Consider the following 24,199-nt stretch of genomic DNA (forward strand, 5'->3'; position numbering starts at 1 on the left):
AATATGTCCTGAGTAAGGAAAAAAAAGCCCAGAAGAATCCCATTAGGGGAAAGTTTTGAAAAAGACCCAAATATAGCCTATTCATTCTTTTTCTCACGTGAATAGGGTTAACATTAACCTTTAGATATCACCATGAAAATTACTGAGTTGATTACTTATATCAAGACAAACAAATGTATTAAGTTTTTAAATTGTTAAAATGGACAAACAGGTGCATAATCTAATTCCAGATGTGCTAATTTGCATAAATACCACAACAGATCTAAACATTGGGTATAGACAGGTGAAAATGTCTTGTTGACAATGGTAAATACTTAATGTTAAGGTCTGAATGGAACCCATTTAGGCTACCCATGAGCATTAATACAGAGGCAGGAAGAAGTACTTTAGAAACTAAGGATATAGGATACACATCAGTCGAGTTTGCTTCTGTTGCAATTTGTTCAACCTTTTCATTAAATGACTGGACTATTAGGCCACTTTACAAAGATGACTGTTTGGAAATAAGAAAGGTTCATTTTCTTTGCAAAAATGTTGTTTTTATTTTGGGTTGACATGACCCAGATACAATTAACAGGAGTAAAACAATCAGTTAACCTCAAATAAAATGGAGGTTATGACACTGGCCTGCAAGTTTCACAACATCCAGATGAAATATTTTAAAGCAAGGCATTACTAGAAACATGTACTTAAAGAAATTTGGAAACCCAATAAAAACCACTTTCAAAAATGACACTCGAGAAGACAAACCCAGCCAGCCAAGGTGTGGTATATAAAAAGTTTTAATTTCATTAAAACCCAAAACAAAAACATGATTATGACAAAATCAAAACAGACATCTAGCCCGATCCTCCAACGAGAAGCGGTAAAAACAACTGGGTTTGAGGTAAAAAGGAGGCTTTAAAAACAGGTGTGTCAACAGCTGCGGTTCTGGAAACGCCAAGACCTTCATCTGGACTGTTCAACTGCACAGAGAAAGAGAAAACACTTTAAATTCACATTCTCTGGGTTTGACAAATTCAGAAGCACTTGCTAACGATGGGACGCATCAAACTGGGAAAGATAATCCAGTGACCCCAATATCTGGGATAACTTTTAATTAGTTTAACACTTAAATTTGACCAATCCACTGAAGAAGAAAATCATTATATTCTTGGAAACCAACAATGCCAATAACCTCAAAATATCCAATAACCTAGCCTCGCTTTAGCGACCGCATCAGCGTCCGCCAATATTACAGTTATCAATTCATCACACCGCTCGGGTTGCATTCAATTTGGAAGCAGATATTATCAGGGTTCATTCCTTCATGCTCAAAACACAAGACCGAAGACTCACTGTAAGTGGAAATGTCGATCTCCTCGGGTAACTCGGCCACGTTGACCTCAAATCGGTCCTGCACGTCGTTCAGGATTTTGGCATCGGTTTCATCTGACACGAATGTGACGGCCAAACCCTTGGTGCCAAAGCGCCCGGCACGAGCCACCTGAGAACGAGACGAGACAGTGTGAGACACGGGTCCTCAGAAATCTGGAGCATTCACGCACGCGGTTGCACTCATACCCTGTGGAGATACGTGTCTGAATCCTCTGGCATGTCGTAGTTGAAGACGATGTTGACCCTCTCGATATCCATTCCTCGACCGAACAGATTCGTGGCCACTAGGATCCTCCGCTGGAAGTCTTTGAACTGCTGATACCGGGACAACCTGCGAGCAGAGATTCAAACAGAAGCATTAAAACATCCCGTCCCGAAAGAGTCCCAGCAGACCCTCGTGTTTACAAGCTCTAAGCAAAGTGGTTAATCTCATTTTCTGAGCTCTTAAAGAACATTAAGAGTCATTTTCATTGCAACACTCATAATTAACCTCACTGAAGGAGGGTGGATCACAAACGTATGAGGAATTGTTGCTGAAAAAACCTTGTATAAATACAGATTTCAGTAATAATAGCAAGAATGCAATACTTATATAGAGACGTAACAAGCAATTAAACAATTAGAGGCATTAATTCCATGTTTTGTGTCTTTCAGGACTGACTTTAAAACAAGGATTTCATAAAACTGGGGTTCATGAGTTCATAAAGCTAAATTAAAAAACGAAATAAGTCTGCCATGAAGTAAAAGAGACTGACAATGAGGATCTGAGGACTCTAACCATGGACATTTGATAATTAGCCATTAAAGCAATTTATATAGAATATATAAATGTTACTGTAAATATTCTACAAATGTCACTACTTACCTTTTGTCTCAAGTTTAAAAAAAAAAGTAGAACTGTTATTCAATAAATACAATGTAAATGTAATTTGTCAATGTCATACCAATAATTGAATACAGTTTATTGTAACCCACAAAAATCAAACTACAAGTTTTAAAATTATACTATAAAAAATAAGTTACCTGTTACTGGTTAAACTGAAATATCAACTTTTAAAAATGTTTGGGCTGACAAACGCTTGGGAACTTCTTGTTTCATGTGTCAATAACCGCAGTGAATCAAAGCGCACACACACACCTCTCTTCCTGAGCCATTCCTCTGTGGATGGCGATGGCAGGGAAGTTCTGCTCCACCAGTAACTGTGAGAGAGCCACACAGCGCTGAACAGACTTCACGAAGATCACCACCTGCAGGACAAACACAGAATCACCCTCAAGAACACAGTCTCAAGCACTTCTGACAGAAACCATAATCTACATGAACATGGAAGAGTCTCGGAGGGAAAGGCAATGCATTTAGATGGACATCATAAAAAAAATAAAAATTCCTTTGGAACAAAGAATCACAACAAGACTGGAGTAAACTGGTTTTGCGTTTGAGCAGAAGCATCTGCTAAAAGAATAAATGTGAAGACTGGAATGAGCATCAAGTCAAGCGCTCACCTGGTTGAATTCCAGGACGTCGAGCAGGTCGAAGAGTTTGCGGTTCTTCTCGCTGTCCTTCAGTTTGCAGTAGTACTGCTGCAGACCGTGAAGAGTCAGCTTCGTCTCGTCGTCCACAAACACCTCCATCGGCTGAAAACACCACAACACTTCAGACTATGACGAGCATCCGGTCTCAACCAATAACAATCATCACGGCTAATGCAGCGACAAATACAGTCCGACAGCGCTACATTTAATAAACCTGCCACTGCACCCAAAAAGACTCAAAATACAAGAAACCAAATTGTAGTTAGTGGCATTTTAACTAGTGTTATTTTAGCATCAGTAATATACTAGTTTAATATTTTGAATTTAATTTAAATACACCAACACTACACTACACATGATGAATGTTTGTAAAATTTGCTTCCTTGATTCAGTTAAAGTGATTTGTTTTTGTTTTTTTATCATAAAATGGATCGTTCCAGTCCCTGATTCTGATTGGTTGAGCCGCATTCAAAGCTATTGTAAATTAAATTACTCTACAAACATACAACTGTGACCTCGTTACATAAAATATTAAAATATTTTTATGGACTAACCATTTTACAACAGCAAAAAACCCTGTGAAGCCATGGCTCACAGTGAATCCCATATTGCTTTATTAAAGCGTCTATATAGTTTTAAGTTTGTTATATTAGTACTTAAACGAAAAAAAGGTTGCCTTGGAAACGAGCTGAAATAAGTACTAATATAACATACTTAACTATATGGACACAAAAACAACACTTGAACCATTTCAAGGAAGAGAACTGAGCAAATGTTCACCATGCGATCACAAAAACAAGGTAATCTCACTAAACGGACAGACGTCACTCACGTCCTGCATGAACTTGCGGCAGACGGGGCGTATCTCTTTGCTGAGGGTGGCGCTGAACATCATGCACTGCTTCTCATGAGGCGTCAGTCTGAAGATGTCCTGAACGTCACGCCTCATATCTGACACAGAAACACACATGAATCGTCAAAGACTCGGTTCGACACAAACGCACATCAAGCGCACTTCCTCCAGACGCTCACCGAGCTGCTCCAGCATCTTGTCACACTCGTCCAGGACAAAGTGCTTGACGTTCTTCAGGTTGAGGGTTTTGTTGCGCACCAGCGCGAGGATTCGGCCCGGCGTCCCCACCACGATGTGAGGGCAGCTCTTCTTCAGGACGTCCTCGTCCTTCTTGATGGACATGCCGCCGAAGAACACGGCCACCTTGACCGTGGGCATGTACTTGGAGAAGCGCTCGTACTCCTTGCTGATCTGAAAGGCCAGCTCACGCGTGTGACACATGACCAGCACCGACACCTGCGCCACAGGAACACAACCGGCTCAGAGTTAAATTAAAGTTTGGCACGTTACACACCTGTAAAGCTGTAATTGGGGCCACTTGAACACCACCATTAATAACTTTCGCAACTGTTCAGCCACACAATAATTTAACACCTGCATGTTAACAGGTCTGTTTATCTGCATGTCACATGATCAATAACTAAAAAAAAAAAAAACAACCTAAGACTTACATTTTGATGGTTTTGTCTTCAATATTAAAGTTATTTATTTTTTTAATTTTACATTATGATTCAAGCAATTTAACACTAGAAAAAATATGGTCACATGACATGCAAAAAAAAAAAAACACTTCACATTTTTTCCTTAAAAAAAAAAACGATTTACACCAGTGAATATTTTAATTATTGAACACCACAAATAACACCACAAATAACATGGTCCGTTTGTTGATTGGTCACATGAAATTCATATGAACATAAAACCAAAATTTTATATTTAAAAGGACCTAAATCAAAGTAAAGTTAAAAAGACTGCTTCAGTTATTAAACATTTTCAAGGTTCTTTTTAATGCACTTTAATGAATAAATTACATTTTTTTTAATCTAAATTTAATTGACATTGACTGAATATTTCAATAATTAACTCGCACAAGATGCAGGCAGACAAAAACTTTTCATATGTAATATTTTAAAACTAATCTATCTAAAACTATTTAGCATTTATAGGCCTTTTCAGAATGTTTGTAAACAATAGGCACCGAGTAACTTCCGGGTGGCAGAACGCGAGCGGCTTCCACTGACTAACTGAAGAGATCCAGCCGGCGACTGCAACAGTTACATAGTTAAAAACATTGTTGTTGATCAAAGTTGAAACGATGATGAAAACGTGTTGTGTTTGGGGTTGCGCTGCCAGATATACAGCAAAAGGTGTAGGGGTTTCATCGATTTCCTGTGGGTGAGGAGGTTATAGCGAGTGGACGTCGTGTCGTCAAAAGTAGGGAATCTTAAACGATCCCCTAAATTATATGATTCATCCAACATTTCTGCTGCCATCCCTGCTTGCCCTTCAACTCTGCTTCGTGTATTCTCAAAACGGTCCATCTACAAAATCACAGCAGAGCATTTATCTTCCGCTGGGGAAATTCGAGACTAATATTAGTAAACTTGTCTCTTTTGATGAAGACACTCATTGCCAGTCACTGCCTGAAGTAAAAGAGGGTTGCCCACTCTCACGCATTCACCGTGAGACTCACGCAATTGTCACTTTTCACACTCTCTCACGCCACACATCCATTTTCTCACGCAACTTACCGAAATGTATATTCCTCATACATAATATCGACCAATCAGAGTTTTTCAACCGCGCAAAGTTCAATATAACAGCTGGAGAACAATTGTCACATAACATTTACCTCAAGAAAGCCATTTAATGACTATGATAGGCTATATAGCACGTTATTTTGGCTAGAAAAACGAGCTATATAGAGTATTTTGCTAATTATGTGTAGGCCTACTATATTACATATTTATTATATTTTTTACTTATATCATTAACCACAGTTGTTATGATAAAAAATGCATTATATTTAATTAAATGTTTTATTTTTATAACATTTTTACTGTCGACGGTGGGCCTCCCTTCCAAGCAATTTACTAGCGTTGCCATAGGAACGCTTCAGCTTTTGCCACCCAGAAGAACGTCTAATACTGATGTGACGTCATGGTGAATTGTCGTATACAATCACCACATTTAATTTTAAAATGATTAACTGATGTTGCATTATTTAAATATGAAAATCAAAGTTAGTCACATGTCCACAGCTATATGATGTCAATTAAAGTTCATGTTTATGTAGGAAAACATTGTGAGTCTTAAATGCTGAAAATTGCTTTTTTTTTATAATTATGAGTATTTTAATTTAAATGTTTTGTGATTTAATTATTAATCTGCTCCCTGAGTTAGTGATTTCAAACTCGTACCTCCGAGTCCTAATGTTTCATCCCTAAACAGAAGCGTCACACACTAACCTGTCCCTCCACCGGCTCGATCTGCTGTAGAGTTGCGAGCACAAACACGGCCGTCTTCCCCATACCGGACTTGGCCTGACACAAGATATCCATGCCGAGGATGGCCTGCGGGATGCACTCGTGCTGCACTACAAACACAAACACCATGTTTACCCTCCGGAATAATCAACATACACATCCATGCCAACAGAAGCAGTAGGGCTGGGCAAACAAAGTGATTTTTCAATGAACCTAATCCAAGTGTACCTAAAATAAAAAGTTAAATATACAGGTTTGTGGCTCTTAATTTTTTATTAATAAACCAATTGTAAACTTATGTTCACTGTTCTTTTTTTAGAAATATAGGACTTGTATAAATCTATATTCAATAAGTCAAATCAGGAATCGAAACATCTGAATCGATAGCCCTAAGAAGCACTCTGACCTTCAGACGGATGCTCGAACCCGCAGTCCACGATGGCCCTCAGCAGCTCCGGCTTGAGCAGGAAGTCCCTGAATCCCGAGCTGTGGATGGAGACGTACGAGCCCTTCACCTCCTTCTTGCCCACCGGAGCGACGCTCTCCGGGGCTCCTTGAGGCTCCTCGTCCTCTTCGTAATCCAACAGCTCGTTTTCAACATCATTCTCAGCCATTCTGGAGACAAAAGTAGTGAGAAGACTGATCATAAAGCAGCAGGGCATTTAAGTCACACCTTCACAAGATTCACACTTTCACGGTTCAAAAGCAGCAAGCCATGAGGGAACACACACAGAGAAAAGTTAGAAAGTCCCACATAAACCCACACAGGACAGAAACCACGTAAACAAACCAGCCTGATCACTATTGAGTGACGAAAGTACACAACTGGACATTATAAACATTCACAAATGATTTCATAACTTAATAGGACCAAGCGCTGTTGGAACATATTTTGAGGAAACAATTACTACATGTAATAATTCTGCATAATTAAATGTAACGAACCATAAACAGTAACTCCATAGTAAGTACATGTAGTTAATTATCAAATGGTACTTATTTTAGCAAGTACAATGTAACTACGTCACATCAAAATAAAGTGTAACGTATATTTTTGTTAACCGAGTACATGGTTCATAGACAGATTCAAAAAGCCAAAGCAGAGAAAAATAAACATCGTAATATCGCGGTATCTATTGTTACTACGCAGCGAGTTCAGCGAAACTGGACCGGGCCCCGGTTACAAACCATACGGCCATACACGCCAATGTTATGAAGATTTAATATGAAATTATACGTTAATATTCAAAACAATCACGGTTCTCGCTTTTGTGTTGCTGAGCAAAAGAGAAATTCAAATTAGTCTAGATGTGAAACTCATGTAAGGAGCGTTTAGTCGCGAACGCGCGGCGGACAATAAAGCGGCGTTTACTAGCGTATATCAATGACGGAGACGCTTAAAAATGAACTAAATCTCACACACGGGCTTATGTTTAATGCGGTGTACCAGTACAAATGCCGCGAAACACTGAAATATCTTAAAACAACGGAAAATAAACTCTAGCGCGTGCTCTCTTCCTATCGTGCGCTGTTGTTAGCACGCACAGCTAACATGCTAATGACATCGCGCTTCGCTTTCATAATAAACTTCACTGTTAAATACAACACACCGATGTATATGTATCATAAATAAAGCTATGAGGGGAAACCATGCTAGGTTTAATTGAGAAATCAGCTTACATTACCTGTATGTGACGGTGCGCGAGGAGTACGTATGAAGAAGCACTGCTGTCTCAAACCACACGCGACGACAGGCCGCAGTTTATACTACCGCCCGGAAATCCCGCCTCCCGAAGAACAAGCGCGCCCATTGGCTGGCGAACGCGTCAGTTTCATACGCGTTAAATGAAACCGTGTCGTGATTGGATGTTGGAACTTGAACTTTGGGGCGTTGAAGTCGTGCTCGCGTTGGGCGCGTTTGAGGTAGGCGGGATTTTTGTAGCTCTCTTCTGAAGTTTCTGAAGGTGATTGAAACGTTTGATTATATTTGCAAGTAGTTTAGGAAGGAATATTAATATAAATGACTTAAACCAGTAAATTTATGCTATTAAATGATTTATATCTTGCGCCATATTATGGAAGCCCATTTCCGCTACATAAAAAAATCATAACTGTGATATAAAAGTCGAAATTATGGCATACTAAACAAAAATTATGACTTAAAAGTCTTGATTAGGACTTCAAAAAATAAAATAAAATTCGAGATTATGGCTAAAAAAGTCACAAATATTACATATTGATGTAATAACATAATGATGTAATTGTAGAAATTATAGGCCTATGACATTTCTACTTTTTAATCTCATACGACTTAGTATGTCATAATAATGACTTGGTATGTAATAATTTCGCCCTTTTATGCCATTATTTAGATTTTTAATCATAATTATCATGTAGTTTTTTAATAATTATGATTTACCAAAACAATGTTTTTCTTTTGTGGCTTCCATAAGTAAACCAAATCAAATCAAGACTAAAGAAAGACTATCATAGACATAGGTACATTTCCAAAAAATACATGGTAATACCATGGTACGTTTTAGTTACGGTAGAACAAGAGTTTTGTGTGTTTTGACTACCTTTATCAATTTTCTAAAGTGTTGAAGAAGTATTTTAGTATGAGAGACAAAATAAAATGTTAGGTTGTAGACTATACTGTACTTAAAACCTCATCAGATGCTTAGAGTATTAATTGATAGTGTAAGGATGAAAACAAACAGCATCTTCATTTTTTATTTAGCAAAGACGCTATAGGAAACTAGCCAATTTTTCTACATCATGACTAACCTGTTAACCATGAGTCTCACTTGAGCATAGACCTGGTTTGAGTGATCTTAGCCATATATTACCAATACTGTTCACATACTACTATTTATGAAGGAGACATTGCATTTTATGCTTGAATTCAACATCTAACAAACACGTAAAAAGGACATGTGGAAAGCAACCAGACATGCATTATAGTTTGCGTTGAAGACATAATGCATCATATCTGTCAATAGTTCTTTATATTTTAAACATTTTTAGACACAAAACTAGAATGTTTCACCATTTCATAAAAAAAAAGGTCTGAAATCGCCTTATGACTCCGATTAGTTATCACAAATTAATAAAAAACAGTCACCATATGAAAACTTGAGTCGTAAGAGTTTTAAAATGATAGCTAGTTTGTCAAGATTAGAAAAGTTTACAAGGGGTTAATTGGGCCTTACACATTGGGTCAGTGACATCAACCTGTTAATTAAGGTAAAATTTTTTAATTTTGTCAGTCGTCACATCAGCTTATCCATAGATTGGCTCTTCCAGACTTAGTTTAGTAATATAATAATAATAATAATAATAATATAGGAATAATATCATCTTAAAGGTGTATTTAAAAAAAAAAATAATATACTATATATATACACTTTCAGATAATATAATGTTAATGAAAAAAAGCCACTTTAGTGAGTGAAAGTAACTTTTCTTTACGTACAGTTTTAAAAAAAGTTCTGTAATAAAACTTAGTAATAATGCCAAATTAAAAGTTTAAGTTCAAAGTACATTTTAAACCATTATGTTTTGATGATCTTGTCATGCTTTAACAAAGTACACTTATGTACTACACTTCAATTGGTTTCTCTATAGAACTTTAGGGTTCTTGACCCAATTTTAAAGAAGCCTTTATGCCAAAAAGGTTCTATAGGGAGAAATGATTGCATAATTCTTTCATGTTTACAGGTTATTTAAATTTTGCCTAGTGATAAAGTATGTGTAAGAACTGTTTAATTCATAAAATTGAATTACAATTAAAAATGAATAAACAAATTAAAACTTAATCCATAAAATGATCTCATGATAGGAACACATAAAAGGTTCCAAAAATGATGTGCCTGGCATAATCCTTCAAAGTTCCATACAGAACCTTTTCTTCTGAGTGCACACTCATTTCACACTTAAGTATATTCTTTTAAAGAATATACTTGTTTAATAATATATTTGTTTTCTTAAAAGGTACACTATGTAATTTTTCGCCACTAGAGGTCGTTTATTCAAAACAAAGGTGTAGCTTGATGAAGCATTGATTTCATGGAATCATAGGAGTTGTTGTCTTCACCTCTACAGAAATCATATTTATGGATGACCAGTAATGTATTAAAGATTTATTAGCGTTATGAAAGCCGTTCGAGCGAAGGCCGCTGTAGCGATTGCTAATGAGAGACAAGTGCAACACACGACCGCTTCTGCTTCTTCTGGTCAATCGTATGTGGAGTAACGCAGCGCTGTTTTATCATATTAGATACATTTGAGTGTGTTGAAAGTTGTTATAATGCTACTTTGTGCATTCGCTCGACGGCTACTATATGAGACACTTGTTGCACACTGCAGTGAGCTAAATCGATATTAGGCATGGTAAATATGGCGCTCGCGGTAAATCACGAAAACGAGATTTAAACAAAAAGACTAGGCTAACCGTGTTGAGCTGTATAACAATGATTCGTTTTCTGTCGATGAATGTATCCAAATAGTTGCTCACCTGTCTAATAAACACATATTATATTAAAGCGTCTTTGGTGTTTCCATGGTTTCTACGAAATAAAACTGGAAATCGAGCGTCACGCGGGTATGATGTCATTGATAGGCGATGCACGGACACAGTCCGTGCCTTGGTTAAAACTGCTAATTTCTCTGTATTTAAACATTCTTAGAAACATTTGGAATAATGTAAGTAGGCCTACACAAATCAACAAAATATGTAACATTGGTCTAGTGGTTTTTGAATATTTTGACCCAAAAATCTTACATAGTGTGCCTTTAAGTACTCTTTTTAAAGGTATACTAAAGTGTAAGTGAATCATCAGCGCTTGGATTCACTTCCATGGTGCTGTCAAGTACGACTTGCAGTCTGTGAGGTAAACTAAACACTACTGGCTATTTGAAAAGCTTCCTGTTTCAGTGGAAATTACGTTTATAAAATAATATACTTAAAGTGCGTTGACTTAATCCATAAAATTATCTCATAAAAGAAACAAATGAAAGGTTCCAAAAATGAAAAGGTTCCAAAAATGATCCACCTGACATAATCCTTCAAAGTTCCATTTAGAACCTTTTCTTCTGAGTGCACACACATTTCACACTTAAGTATATTCTTTTAAAGTAAATAGTTTCCTTAAGTACTCTTTTTAAAGGTATACCAAAGTGTACTACTTTTCCCACAAGGGTTGTTAAATATTGTTTATGAAAAACAAACCCCAGAGTCCGTAAGTTCACTTTGAAGCTATCGTTTTATATCCGAGATTCTAGTGCGGAGTGAAAGCTCCACTGCGCCGTCGAAAAGTTAGGAAAACAATCCGAATTGGGTCGTGACGGAGGTTCAGAAGAGCCGGTCTGCTGCAGGACGTCCCTGACCTGTCGAGGTAAGGTGTGCATCAGCCAGTTTTCCGCAAGGAACCCGCCTCCACGGAGCCCAAAACAGCACCCCAGCTCGACAGGAAGCTCCTCCAGACTGTTTCCCCGCACATCCAGACGAGACAGCTGAGTCAAGCCGCCCAGACCCACTGGCAAAGATCCCAGCGAGTTATTCGCGACGTTCAAGCTACGAAGTTCTACACAGCTTCCAAACAGCTCTTTGGGAAGGCGTTCGAGCCGATTAGCGCTGAGGTCCAGTTCGCTAAGCAGCGTCAGAGCGCCGACCTCCGCTGGAAGCTCTTCCAGAAGGTTCCCGGCCAGCAGGAGGCGTCGCAGTCTGCGTAGCGTAAAGAGAGCCGACGGTAAGTTTCGCAGCTGATTATGCGCTAAATCCAAGAGCTCTAGCGAACGCAGCACTCCTACACTAGCCGGAAGAGCCAAGACATGATTACAAGCAAGTCGTAAACAAGACAAACGGCGCAGATGCTGCAATCCCAACAGCTCCTCTAAGGTACGCAGGCTATTGTGTTGCAAGTCCAAAATACGCAGACCTGTAAGCGCTAGCAGCGCTGATGGCAACCTTTCCAACTGGCATCCATTCAGCTGCACCTCTGCTAATCCGGTTAAGCGCCTCAGTCCCGTAAGAACCAACAACCTAGTGCCCTCATTGTATATCTCCAGTTTTAGCAGACTCCCGGCTAATTCGCTGAGCTCCCCCGGGATTTTCTGGAGCGCGCCGCGCAGCACCAGGACGCGGAGGTGCCGCAGCTGTCGGAGGCTAACGAGGGCCCAGCCGCGCCCCATCCCGCCCTCGCTGCTCAACCTCCCGCTCAGGTGCAGCTCCTGCAGGCCGCGGAGGGAATAGACCCAGGTCGGGATCTCGGAGGCGAGGGTGAAGGTGAGATGCAGAGTCTCCAGGTGTTCCTGAAGGTGTTGCAGAGCTCCAGACTCCACTGAGGCAGTGCAGTGGTAGAGGTGCAGCTCCCTGAGGAGAAGACAGGCCTCATCAACTCATACAGCAACCTCTGATCTTCAGTACATCTCAGAAATAGTCTGTGTCACAGTCTTTAGTGCTCATGTCACATTATGTGGAGTCTGTCTATGTCTGTCCATCTATCTGTCTGTCTTGTCTGTCTGTCTGTTTGTCTGTCTATATATCTGTCTGTGTATCTATCTATCTATCTATCTATCTATCTATCTATCTATCTATCTATCTATCTATCTATCTACCTGTCTGTCTGTCTGTCTGTCTGTCTGTCTATCTATCTGTCTACCTGTCTGTCTGTCTGTCTGTCTATCTATCTGTCTGTCTTTGTCTGTGTCTATCTATCTACCTGTCTGTCTGTCTGTCTGTCTGTCTATCTATCTATCTATCTATCTATCTATCTATCTATCTATCTATCTATCTATCTATCTATCTATCTATCTATCTGTCTGTCTGTCTGTCTGTCTGTCTATCTATCTACCTGTCTGTCTGTCTGTCTGTCTATCTGTCTGTATGTCTGTATGTCTGTCTATCTGTCTATCTATCTGTCTGTCTGTCTGTCTGTCTGTCTATCTATCTACCTGTCTGTCTGTCTGTCTGTCTATCTATCTGTCTGTCTGTCTGTCTATCTGTCTATTTATCTATCTATCCATCTGTCTGTCTGTCTGTCTATCTATCTACCTGTCTGTCTGTCTATCTGTCTGTCTGTCTATCTATCTGTCTGTCTATCTATCTACCTGTCTGTCTGTCTGTCTGTCTGTCTGTCTATCTATCTGTCTGTCTGTCTGTCTATCTATCTACCTGTCTGTCTGTCTGTCTGTCTGTCTGTCTATCTATCTGTCTATCTGTCTGTCTGTCTGTCGTTCTTGCTCTGTCCGTAAGGCCTATAAACTCCTTCTTTTCTAGTTAAACTGTTTACTAAAAAAGTTTCATTCTAAATTAATTTAATTCCAGTTAATTTGAATTCTACTTCCTTACGTTCAAATTTGAAATGCAACTAGAATTTGAAAAGCATTCTCAATTCAATCAAGCAAACCCTAATATCAGCTTATGTATATGTGCACTTTTCTACCTTGACATTGTTCTGTGCCTAAAGCTAAAGGCAGTCTTGTGTATCGGTGTGAATACCCACCTGAGTGCGGTCATGTTAGATATCTGTGCTGTGAGTTTGGCGTCTCCGATCAGTTCCAGCTTCAACACCTGTAACTGGCTGAGGGTGAAGAGGGCTGGTGGCAGGCGAGGAAGAGCCACGAGCTGCAGCAGAGATTGGCCCTGCGTGTCACTCGTGATCATCGACCGCAAGCGCTCGGCTCCCCAGCGCCGCTCCAGGCTTTCCTCCAGCAGGCGAGTCTCGCTGACCGGAGACAGGAACACAGACAGACGCTGGGACAGCAGAGGGTCGTACTGGTCGGCCATGTGCAAGAGGAACGCCAGGTCATTGTGAAGGTCAGGTGCGTCTAGCATGGGTCCTTTCTCACGTAGACTCTGGAAAGAGTACTGCCTCAAAGACCTGAGGATTAGGCATATTCAATAAGATTTCATCATAGTTTCATCTCAAACCATTATAGATTGCAACAGTCGGGTTCCGGAAGTTACCTGTGAGTTAACCGATGGTAAATGCTTCTGTTGAAGCCCTATTTTAAAACTTACTTTTTAAACTTTTTTAACTTGTTTAACAGTGGAATTCCTGGTGAAAAACTGTACATTACCCATAATGCTGTACAGAAAATTCCACCAATCAGAGAGTCGCTGTGAGCAAATTACGCCAAAAGAACTCTTTATATTTTGCAATGAGCTTAAAATATGTTGTTTCTACAGATATAATAAACTATTTTAACCTCAAATATATTTTTGATAAAAGTTTGTAATGTTGTGATTCACCTTGTGGCTGGTTGGTTTTGTTAATGGCTTATAACTTAAACTAAAGAGTCTGAAATTTTTGTAGGCGTTTTTTCGTATTCTACATTGTCAAAACACCGGATGCAAAAAACGCAGAAAATCGAACCCGATCCAATTTTTTTTAGGACGGACGAAAGTTTCGGAGGCAGTGTTTAAACGTGATTGATACAACGTGAGGTCGTATTTATTTTTTTATTGGTGAAAATTTCGGACGAGAACTTCAAACTTTTTTAAATTTCTATGGAAAAAAAGGAATGGAAAAAATATTTTCGGAACCAATGCCGCTGAAAAGTGGGCGGGGCTAATGCACTCCATTTGCATTTAGAATTTCTTAGAACACAAACAGACACGTTGGTTCAGTCACCAGAATCTCTCGACACTCACACATGGAGACAGACTACAGACTACATGGACACAGTCCTCTCCTGTCTCGGGACACCCGTACTTGTGGAAGATCCAGAAGAGGGCGTAGACGCCCAGCAGACCGAACAGAAACAGCAGCGAGATGTAGGCCTGCATCAGCTTGCGCAGGACGGAGGACAGCGAGTGACTGCACTGGAAGAGGCTGTAGCCGGTCAGAGCGTGAGAGTGAAGCTGGCAGATGTGACTGAAAGAGATGGAGCTCAGGAGAGGAGTAGCGTAGCTCACGATCAGGATGAACTTCAGGACCTTGAACACCGTCTGAGCAGTGTACACCTACAGGAGGAGCAGTGAAAACACATGTGAAGATACTTGTTGTTAAAGGGATAGTTCTACTCTATTATATTCTACTCTGTTCTATTCCACTCTACTCTATTCCACACTACTCTACTCTTATATTCTACTCTGTTCTATTCCACTCTACTCTATTCCACACTACTCTACTCTTATATTCTACTCTGTTCTATTCCACTCTACTCTATTCTCTACTCTATTGTATTCTACTCTGTTCTATTCTATTCAGTATATAACAGTATTTTTTTTTCCACAATATGTCAGTCATTGGGGACCAGCAACTGTCTGAATACCCACATTCTTCAAAATATCTTCTTTTGTGTTCAACAGAACAAAGAAACCACATTTGTGGCCGGTAACCAAAGGTTGCTGTTTTGAGTTTAACAATGTCATGAAACTGAAACTAATTCCACTAGTGGTGATAAAGAAAGATTTTATTTTGTACTCTGTTCTGTTCTGTTCTACTCAACTATATTCTATTCCACTCTATTATAATATATTCTATTCTGCTATATTACACTCTATTATGTTCTTCTCTGTTCTGTTCTATTCTATTTCACTCTATTCCTCAATACTCTATTCACTCTCCTTTATTATATTCTACTCTGTTCTATTCCACTCTATTCTATTCTACTCTATTATATTCTAATCTTTTATAATACAGGTTTAGAACAATTTAAGGGTGAGTAAATGATGACAGAATTTTTACTTTTGGGTGAACTATCCCTTTAATGCAGTTTTTGTATTATTTAATTTTATTTTTATATCTAAACTCACAATTGCAAGGAAAAAAGTCAGAATGAAATATATATTCATATATACTCTAAAACGAGATATAAACTCGCAATTTACGTTGTAGAACACAACGTCTAAGTATCGTCAAGTTATGTTTACCACAGGTCTTATTTTACTCATAAATTTAGAAATCCATAGGAAAATCTTGAGGGAAACATTAGCGAATTAGGGTCTGTTTACACGACACCATGTGCACCATGTGTGTTTTGGTCGTTCATTTGCATGACAACAGTGTTTTGGTTGTCTGAAAGCGCAAACTTTTGAAACGGGTTTCAAAGTGCAAGTTTTTGAAAATCTTTTTGAAAGTCTCCTTGTAAACAACAAAAACACGAATCTCTGAAGACGATGACGTCATGCACATGCGTACTACGTGTTCAGTCTATAGTGTTTCATCGCCATCTAATGGCCTGACAGCAGAATACAGCTTTTTAATCGTTTTCGCGGATCTGTGTAAATGGGAATCATTTTGACAACAGTGTCGTCTGTACGCGGAAAACTCAAAGGAAAAACTTAACTGTTTTAAGCATATTGTTGTCGTGTAAATGTATTAATTTTCCTTGTTTTGCCATTACCTCTTTAATAATAAGACAAAACTGTAAACGTGATGAACTGACTTATAGGTTACCTTATAGATAACATCCGAACTCTCACAGTGGGTGCGAAACCTGCGCACTCTCTCGAACAGCGCTCTGGCCTGCTCCCTGTCGCTGCGGTCCAACGTGGCTCCCGGTCTGGACCCGTCCGGGACGACTTGTGCCGGCAGAAGCGGCTCCTTGAGCGACCGAGCGGAGAGCGTGGAGCAGTGGGATAAAGTGGAGGGACATGGAGACGGTTGCGTTGTAGTGGATGCACTATCCGTCCCTGCCAGCAGAGGGCTGTCCGTCCCCGAGTCCAAACTCGAATTGCGCGTTTTGTATGAAGATGTTACCTGAACTTTGGGTCGCATTACTTGCTCCGCCTCCGAAAAGCGAGTGTCCAGTTTGGCCGTGTGCGAAAGCGCTCTAGTCGTCCAGGGTGATTCGCAACACTTGGCGAGGAGCGACAGGAAGTGCTCGATACGAGCGGACGTGAGCGGGAAGTGGAACCAGAAGCAGCCGCTAGCCAACAGAACCAGCGTGTGGAGCAGCGTCACGTACGGTAGAAAGCGCGAGAACCAGGGCAGCGCCTCGTGATAGCAAACCTGGCTGATGTAGACGTACTGCTGGAAGTCCAAGTTGGTACGTCGCCCCTTTGCCGGACTCCCGAGAGACTGTTTTGTGTCTGTGTAAACAAAATCAGACATGGGCTCCATAGGAGAGCTGTAGTTGGTAGAGAAGGGGTGTACGGGGACGCACACGACTCCGTCCCGGGACAGCAGAAGAGTCCCGGCGAGGATGGACACCATTAGCATTAGCACCAGCAGGTAGTCCATGAAGACTTCCCACCATGGCTTCAGCAGCTTATAACTGCCCTGACGCTCGTTGCCCGACCACAGCTCAGACAGCGTGAACATCTACAGTCGGAGAGAGAGGAGAAACCACATTCAATCAATTCAACACTGCATCAGCAACTGTTTGTTTAAAATGTCACATTCAAAAATCACTCTATCGATGCTCAGGTTTTGTTAGTGGTTGCCGGGGGATTGCAATTCAGTGGTTCTGAGTGTTTGGTAGGCGCTGCTATGCGGTTGGCAGGGTATTCTGATTGGTTGTTGGTGTGTTGCTATGTAGTTACTAGGCTGTTAATGTGTTTCTTTGCAGTTGCTTTGATGTTCTGGGTGTTTTTAGTGTGTTGCTATGTGATTACTAGGGTGTTAGTGCGTTGCTATGCAGTTGCTTCAATGTTCTGGGTGGTTGTTAGATCATTGTTTTGCGGTTACTAGGGTGTTAGTGCATTGCTATGTGGTTACCAGGGAGTTAGTGTGTTGCTGTGTAGTTGCCAGGGTGTTCCGATTGGTTGTTATTACATTGCTATGCGTTTGCCAGGGTGTTCTGATTGGTTGTTGGTGTGTTGCTATGTGGTTACTAGGGTGTTAATGTGTTTCTTTGCAGTTGCTTTGATGTTCTGGGTGTTTTTAGTGTGTTGCTATGTGCTTACTAGGGTGTTAGTGCGTTGCTATGCAGTTGCTTCAATGTTCTGGGTGGTTGTTAGATCATTGTTTTGCGGTTACTAGGGTGTTAGTGCATTGCTATGTGGTTACCAGGGAGTTAGTGTGTTGCTATGTAGTTGCCAGGGTGTTCCGATTGGTTGTTATTACATTGCTATGCGTTTGCCAGGGTGTTCTGATTGGTTGATGGTGTGTTGCTGTGTAGTTACTAGGCTATTAATGTGTTTCTTTGCAGTTGCTTTGATGTTCTGGGTGTTTTTAGTGTGTTGCTATGTGATTACTAGGGTGTTAGTGCGTTGCTATGCAGTTGCTTCAATGTTCTGGGTGGTTGTTAAATCATTGTTTTGCGGTTACTAGGGTGTTAGTGCGTTACTATGTGGTTACTAGGGTGTTGGTGTGTTACTATGTAGTTAGTAGGGTGTTAAAGGGATAGTTCACCCAAAAATAAAAATTCGAGAATACTTTTTGTTCAAAAAAAAAAGAAGGAAATGAATAGTGGAATAAAGTGGGGGGTTTTTTCTTTCTTTTTTCGCACAAAAAGTATTCTCGTCGCTTGATAAACTTAAGATTGAGCCACTGTAGTCACTTGGACTATTTTAACGATCTCTTTAATAACTTTTCTGGGCCAGCAAGTTTCAATCCCTTAGAAGCCTATGGAGGAGTGATCCAGCTCTCAGATTTAATCAAAAATATCTTAATTTGTGTTCCGAAGATGAACAAAGGTCTTACGGGGTTGGAACAACATGAGGGTGAGTAATTACTGACAGAATTTTCATTTTTGGGTGAACTATCCCTTTAATGTGTTGCTATGTAGTTTATTCAGTGTTTTGGGTAATTGTTAGTGCGTTGCTATGTGGTTTTCTAGGATGTTAGTGTGTTGCTATTAAGTTGCTTTGATGTTCTGGGTGGTTGTTGGTGCGTTGCTATGTGGTTACTAGGGTGTTAGTGTGTTTGCTATGCGGTTGCCAGGGTGTTCCGATTGGTTGTTGGTGCGTTGCTATGCGGTTACTAGGGTGTTAGTGTGTTACTATGCGGTTGCTTCAATGTTTTGGGTGGTTAGTGTCCTGCAATGTGGTTACTAGGGTGTTAATGGGATTTTATGTTCTTGGTCTCTAGTAATGAGTCCCTCCTTTGATGTGCATCTGTGGGTTTTTTCAGCTGTTTTCTGGTCCAGCAGGTGAAAATACAGCGTCTGATCACTCAGTAAAGTAACAGCAGGACACTCAGTGTGATAATATTAATGATATAACTCCGTAAACACCTCTAAAGGAGCTTCTAAAGTTACGTTTAGTTATGTAACGTTAGTTTGCTGTAGACTATTGAAATGAAAAAGTTTTCTGCTAATGCATTTATAATGAGATCTGATTCGGCACATAAAGCTGAGCGCATGATTCTAGAAACCCAAATCCTGCAGAATCTCATCACACTACATCATCTAACCTATATGCCAAAAATACAAAAAGTTAGAGAAATGCACTTACTATAACGTCGTCAGAACCGAAGCCACACTTCACGGAGTCTTGAAAGGCCCGGTCCGGTGCAGGCTGGTTTGTTCTCGCACACTAACTTTCCCCTGTTCTCACACACACACACACACACACACGGGCCCCAAAGCAGCTTTCAGGTCTCCACGGCAACCTGCACACAATGGGCTCATTCACATAACAACACGACAGAGAGCCGCTGGATTCACAAGCAATACACAGAAATAACAACATGAAATATATATGTAAATGTCAGGTTTTCTGTATTTACTCAGGACTCTTCTTCAGACCTTTGAGAACTATCTTGTACCTCTCAAAGCAGTGCAGCAAATGTGAACAGCAGGCGGCGCTCACGAGTCACTTTACACTTTACATGAGTTTGGACACATCAAAGCTTTGAGAAATTAATTTACTGTAGTTTTATGAGTCACAGGCTTTTGTTTGGAAAGCTAAAATTATGTCCTGAATTACGTTCAGTCAAATTGACCTAAAATGATAGATCTTCGTGTATAATTTCAATCACAAGGCCACTTTTTGAAAGTTAAACTTACATGTTTGTAGAAGCAACTTGAAAACTTAAATAAAAAAGAACTAAATAAAAATATAGAATTGAATACATTTAATTAAATAATATATTTAATTAAAATGTATATGCAAATAATGTAGTTGTGCAGGAAACCCCCGATTCCCCGAATATCATCTTGTCACACATTTTTTGTTATCTTGCACTGGGGATTTACAAAAAGCCCACACATCAGATTGAGATGCACGCTGAAAGATTTGTGTGAAAACTAAAAGGATTTTCAGATAATATTTCAGAAAAAGAATGATGCCGTTTTAACCAGTCAGTAATCAGGAACATACTTTTCAATTAACATTTTTAGAAGATAATGCAAACATTTTTTGTATGTTTTAACGTTTGAAAGATACAAAAAAAAGGCTGGTTTTGGGTGGATGCTGCAGAACACGGTGTCATATTTCATAAATAGAACAAACAGACTTATATATATATACACACACACACACACACACACACGCTGATTTTATCATTTTTATATATATATATATATATATATATATAGATAGATAGATAGATAGATAGTGTATGCATGTATGTATGCGACTTATAGTGTTCACATACATATATATATATATATATATATATATATATATATATATATATATATATTAGACTTAAACTAGAGGACTTTTTTATATTTGATGAGCTCACGTGAATGATGGAAACACTTGTGAATTGTTAGAGTTTTTTCTATTTAGTTCTTAAACTCTTTGAAGAAAAGGTTCTATATGGAACCTTAAGCATTTCGTCAGACACATCATATAGAACCTTGGGGGTTCCATCATGGGATCATTTTATGGATTCATTTATTTAAATTAATTAATTAATATTACGTTTTAACTTATTCATTTTGTTTGAGCTATTTTTTTTTTTTTTTTTTACATTTTATGAATTAAGTATAGCTCATAACACTTTATAGCTAGAAACATTTAAATAACCTTTTAAACATGAAAGAATTGTGCAATCCCTTAAGAAATTTTTTGCTTATATAGAACCTTTTTGACATAAAGTGTTCTTTAAAATTTAGCATTTTTCTAGAGGTTATATATGGGCTTTCTGGAGGTTCTGTTCAGTGTTTTCACACACATCTGCAAGTTTTCATGTTAAATCAAAGTGATAATGAATGGAAAAACTCTTAATTCTTTCTGCATCACTCCAAATGTCAGACAGGTCAAACATGTTTGGAAAGACATGAAGGTGATATATTTTTGGGTGCACACCCTATTTAATATTCAAATTCATGCAGTTGAACATTGCTGTTTGCATTTTTTTAATATGCTGCCACAGAAACATAATTTTCTTTTTCACTTGTTTGTTTTTTTGAAGTTGACTCTCTAAACTTAAGCACTACAATTTCAATTTTCTTAATGCTTTATCAATTTAGACTCATTACAGATACATCACTTCACATTTAGTTATGTTCTGATTACAAATCTATCATGCAATCTGATCGCCATAACTTGAAACGGTTGTGCCAAAGGCCAGAGTTGACAAGCCGTTGAGTTCGGTGATTGTTCAACTTTTTCACCTTTGTTGCCATTGGCTTGGCTTGCTTAGTTGGGGACATTCAATTTAACATTAAATTTAATATTCAACAATATTATTGATCTGCCTGCATTGACACCATTATATGAGCACTGAACTGAGCTGGACGATGACTTTAGCTTATTCACCGTATCCCCCAGAGTTAGATAAGTCCATACATACCCTTTTCATCTCCGTGCGTGCTGTAACTCTGTCTGACGCACCCACCGCTAGCCTAGCTTAGCACAAAGACTGGAGGTAAATGGCTCCAGCTAGCATACTGCTCCCAATAAGTGACAAAATAACACCAACATTTTCCTATTTACATGTTGTGATTTGTATAGTCACAGCGTGTACGAATAACAAGGTCACATGAGACACAGCCATCTTCTAACCGTATACACACTGGGAACTATATTCTCAGAAGGTGAAGCACTGCTACTTGGGCGGAGTGATTTGCTCACAGCACCTGAGAAGCCCCGTGGTGAGCAGAGAGGCCCTGTCCCAAATGGCACACTTCATATGCACTGTCTTGTGGACTTACAATGGCTGCCGCGTGCGCATGTCCGTTAAGTCCGTGAGACCGTAGGGTGTCCCATTTGTCATTTTAGGCCTCTGAAGGGTGCTCGCGAGCGCCCCCTTTGCGGTCGATATGCGCCCTCGATGCGCACTTTTGCCGAGCCGGCACTGATACGAGCTCCGCAGCAGACTTCTTCCCCACAGTCAAAGCGGCATTACGACACGGAAGTGCGGACTCAGAGGAAGACCGCGAGTACTTAGGGTGCCATTTGGGACAGGGCTGCGGAGTAAATCACTCCGCAGAAGTAGCAGTGCTTCGCCTTCTGAGAATATAGTTCCCAGTATGTATACGGTTGGAAGATGGCTGTGTCTCATGTGACCTTGTTATTTGTACACGCTGTGACTATACAAATCACAACATGTAGATAGGAAAATGTTGGTGTTATTTTGTCACTTATTGGGAGCAGTATGCTAGCTGGAGCCATTTACCTCCAGTCTTTGTGCTAAGCTAGGCTAGCGGTGGGTGCGTCAGACAGAGTTACGGCACGCACAGAGATGAAAAGGGTATGTATGGACTTATCTAACTCTGGGGGATACGTAGAATAAGCTAAAGTCCCAAAAAGTTGGCATGTTCCTTTAAGCTGGACTGTGATGCTATTTTCTTCTAGAAAAAAAACTTTGTTGCATTATTTTCCTGTTATCTCTGTAAAGCTGCTTTGAAACAATCTGTATTGTAAAAAGCGCTATATAAATAAAGGTGACTTGACTTGACTTCAGCACAGATTCATGAAGCCTGAAATATATGATCAGTCAGTCACACACATGAATGTTTCAGCATTAATGTTCTCATGTTTGTATAAACATCTGTGAGAAATGATCTGCTGTGCACGCGCGTGTTCATTTCGAGCAGCAAGTGTTTGTGTGACAGAAAAGCGTCCATCTCCATGCCTCTCGGACGTGTGGTTTGACACCTCTCGACTCTGTGAACCAGCAGGGTGTGTGTGTGTGAATGGGCAGGACTGCACACACCCTGCCCTGCTTCAGGCCTCTGGGGCTTTTAGAAGAAACCCCTGGTATTAATAGAGCAGGTCTGCGGTTTCCCACGCAAAACCTGCGTCCAAACGCCCCGCCTGAGATTCACATCAATCCTGCATGGATATATAGAGGTTCTGTAAGAAACTATTGAGATGCTTGTGTCTCCAGACCATCTTTGGCTGTGACGCTTTGAAGAACGTAAACTCACAATCACACACAGCAAGACTCATGAATCCACCAACAATCGTTTTGTGTTCATTGTTCATTCAGCTCGTGATTTCATTGTGTTTGATACTTTGATCTGTTTTCTGAATGTTTTCTATACTTTCAATTGCCTGAAATTTATTTAAAAGAAATAAAATGTAATTAAAACGTGTGATACATTTAGATTTTTATCACTAGAAATTACATATTTTAATTTAAAGGGCTTTATTTTATTTTATATTTTTATTATATTTATACTTTCTTTTATTTCTTTATTGGTTGGATTTAAGTTGCGAGAGAAGATATGCAAAACATTTTAATAAATATCAAACTAGAACCATAACCATTTTTGTTAGGCTGCTTGAAATAAAACAAATATTAAATTATATATAATATAACAAAAAATAAACATTTTATTTCAGATAGTTGCCAAAGCAACATTTATTATTTTCATTTAGTTTTCATCTTTATGTAAAATAACTAAAACTACAACTGAAATAAAAATTATAAGATTAGTGTGCGTGTGTGTGTGTATATTCAGTGTATATATACACACACACACTAATTTTATAATTTTTATTCATATTCATGTATAGTATATATATGTAGAGACTTACTATAGTGTTCACACACACACACACACACACACATATATATATATATATATATATATATATATATATATATATATATATATTAGCATCTATATATATAGTGTATATGCATGTGTATATGTA

At 39.2% G+C, this 24,199-nt stretch overlaps 2 protein-coding genes across 2 annotated transcripts; both read right to left on the bottom strand.

Annotated features, from left to right (window-relative positions):
• Positions 1 to 766: 766 nt before the first annotated feature.
• On the bottom strand, positions 767 to 8,159 carry ddx39ab (DEAD (Asp-Glu-Ala-Asp) box polypeptide 39Ab). Its single transcript, XM_084420952.1, has 10 exons — positions 7,935 to 8,159; positions 6,656 to 6,864; positions 6,232 to 6,359; positions 3,943 to 4,219; positions 3,743 to 3,861; positions 2,881 to 3,012; positions 2,516 to 2,625; positions 1,564 to 1,708; positions 1,339 to 1,486; positions 767 to 965 (listed from the first exon to the last, which is right to left on the bottom strand). Exons 2-10 carry the CDS (start codon positions 6,861 to 6,863, stop codon positions 949 to 951), a joined length of 1,284 nt encoding a protein of 427 aa, XP_084277078.1. The 5' UTR covers position 6,864; positions 7,935 to 8,159; the 3' UTR covers positions 767 to 948.
• Positions 8,160 to 9,007: 848 nt separating this feature from the next.
• Positions 9,008 to 19,647, bottom strand: LOC311290454 (volume-regulated anion channel subunit LRRC8D). The gene is made up of 5 exons (XM_084408930.1): positions 19,598 to 19,647; positions 16,656 to 17,522; positions 14,967 to 15,217; positions 13,755 to 14,132; positions 9,008 to 12,622 (listed from the first exon to the last, which is right to left on the bottom strand). Exons 2-5 carry the CDS (start codon positions 17,520 to 17,522, stop codon positions 11,515 to 11,517), a joined length of 2,604 nt encoding a protein of 867 aa, XP_084265056.1. The 5' UTR covers positions 19,598 to 19,647; the 3' UTR covers positions 9,008 to 11,514.
• Positions 19,648 to 24,199: the final 4,552 nt, after the last annotated feature.

Source organism: Rutilus rutilus, assembly GCF_951802725.1.
Source record: "Rutilus rutilus genome assembly, chromosome: 1".
In the NCBI taxonomy this organism is placed as follows: Eukaryota; Metazoa; Chordata; class Actinopteri; order Cypriniformes; family Leuciscidae; genus Rutilus; species Rutilus rutilus.

Coding starts and splice junctions, on each gene's coding strand:
- ddx39ab (XM_084420952.1), bottom strand. CDS start 6,863: ATGGCTGAGAATGATGTTGAAAACGAGCTGTTGGATTACGAAGAGGAC. Junction 4,220..6,231: donor TCGAGCCGGTGGAGGGACAG/GTTAGTGTGTGA, acceptor CCTGTGGCGCAG/GTGTCGGTGCTGGTCATGTG. Junction 2,626..2,880: donor ACGTCCTGGAATTCAACCAG/GTGAGCGCTTGA, acceptor TTTGTCCTGCAG/GTGGTGATCTTCGTGAAGTC.
- LOC311290454 (XM_084408930.1), bottom strand. CDS start 17,522: ATGTTCACGCTGTCTGAGCTGTGGTCGGGCAACGAGCGTCAGGGCAGT. Junction 15,218..16,655: donor GTTCGGATGTTATCTATAAG/GTAACCTATAAG, acceptor CTCCTCCTGTAG/GTGTACACTGCTCAGACGGT. Junction 12,623..13,754: donor TCTAACATGACCGCACTCAG/GTGGGTATTCAC, acceptor TCTTCTCCTCAG/GGAGCTGCACCTCTACCACT.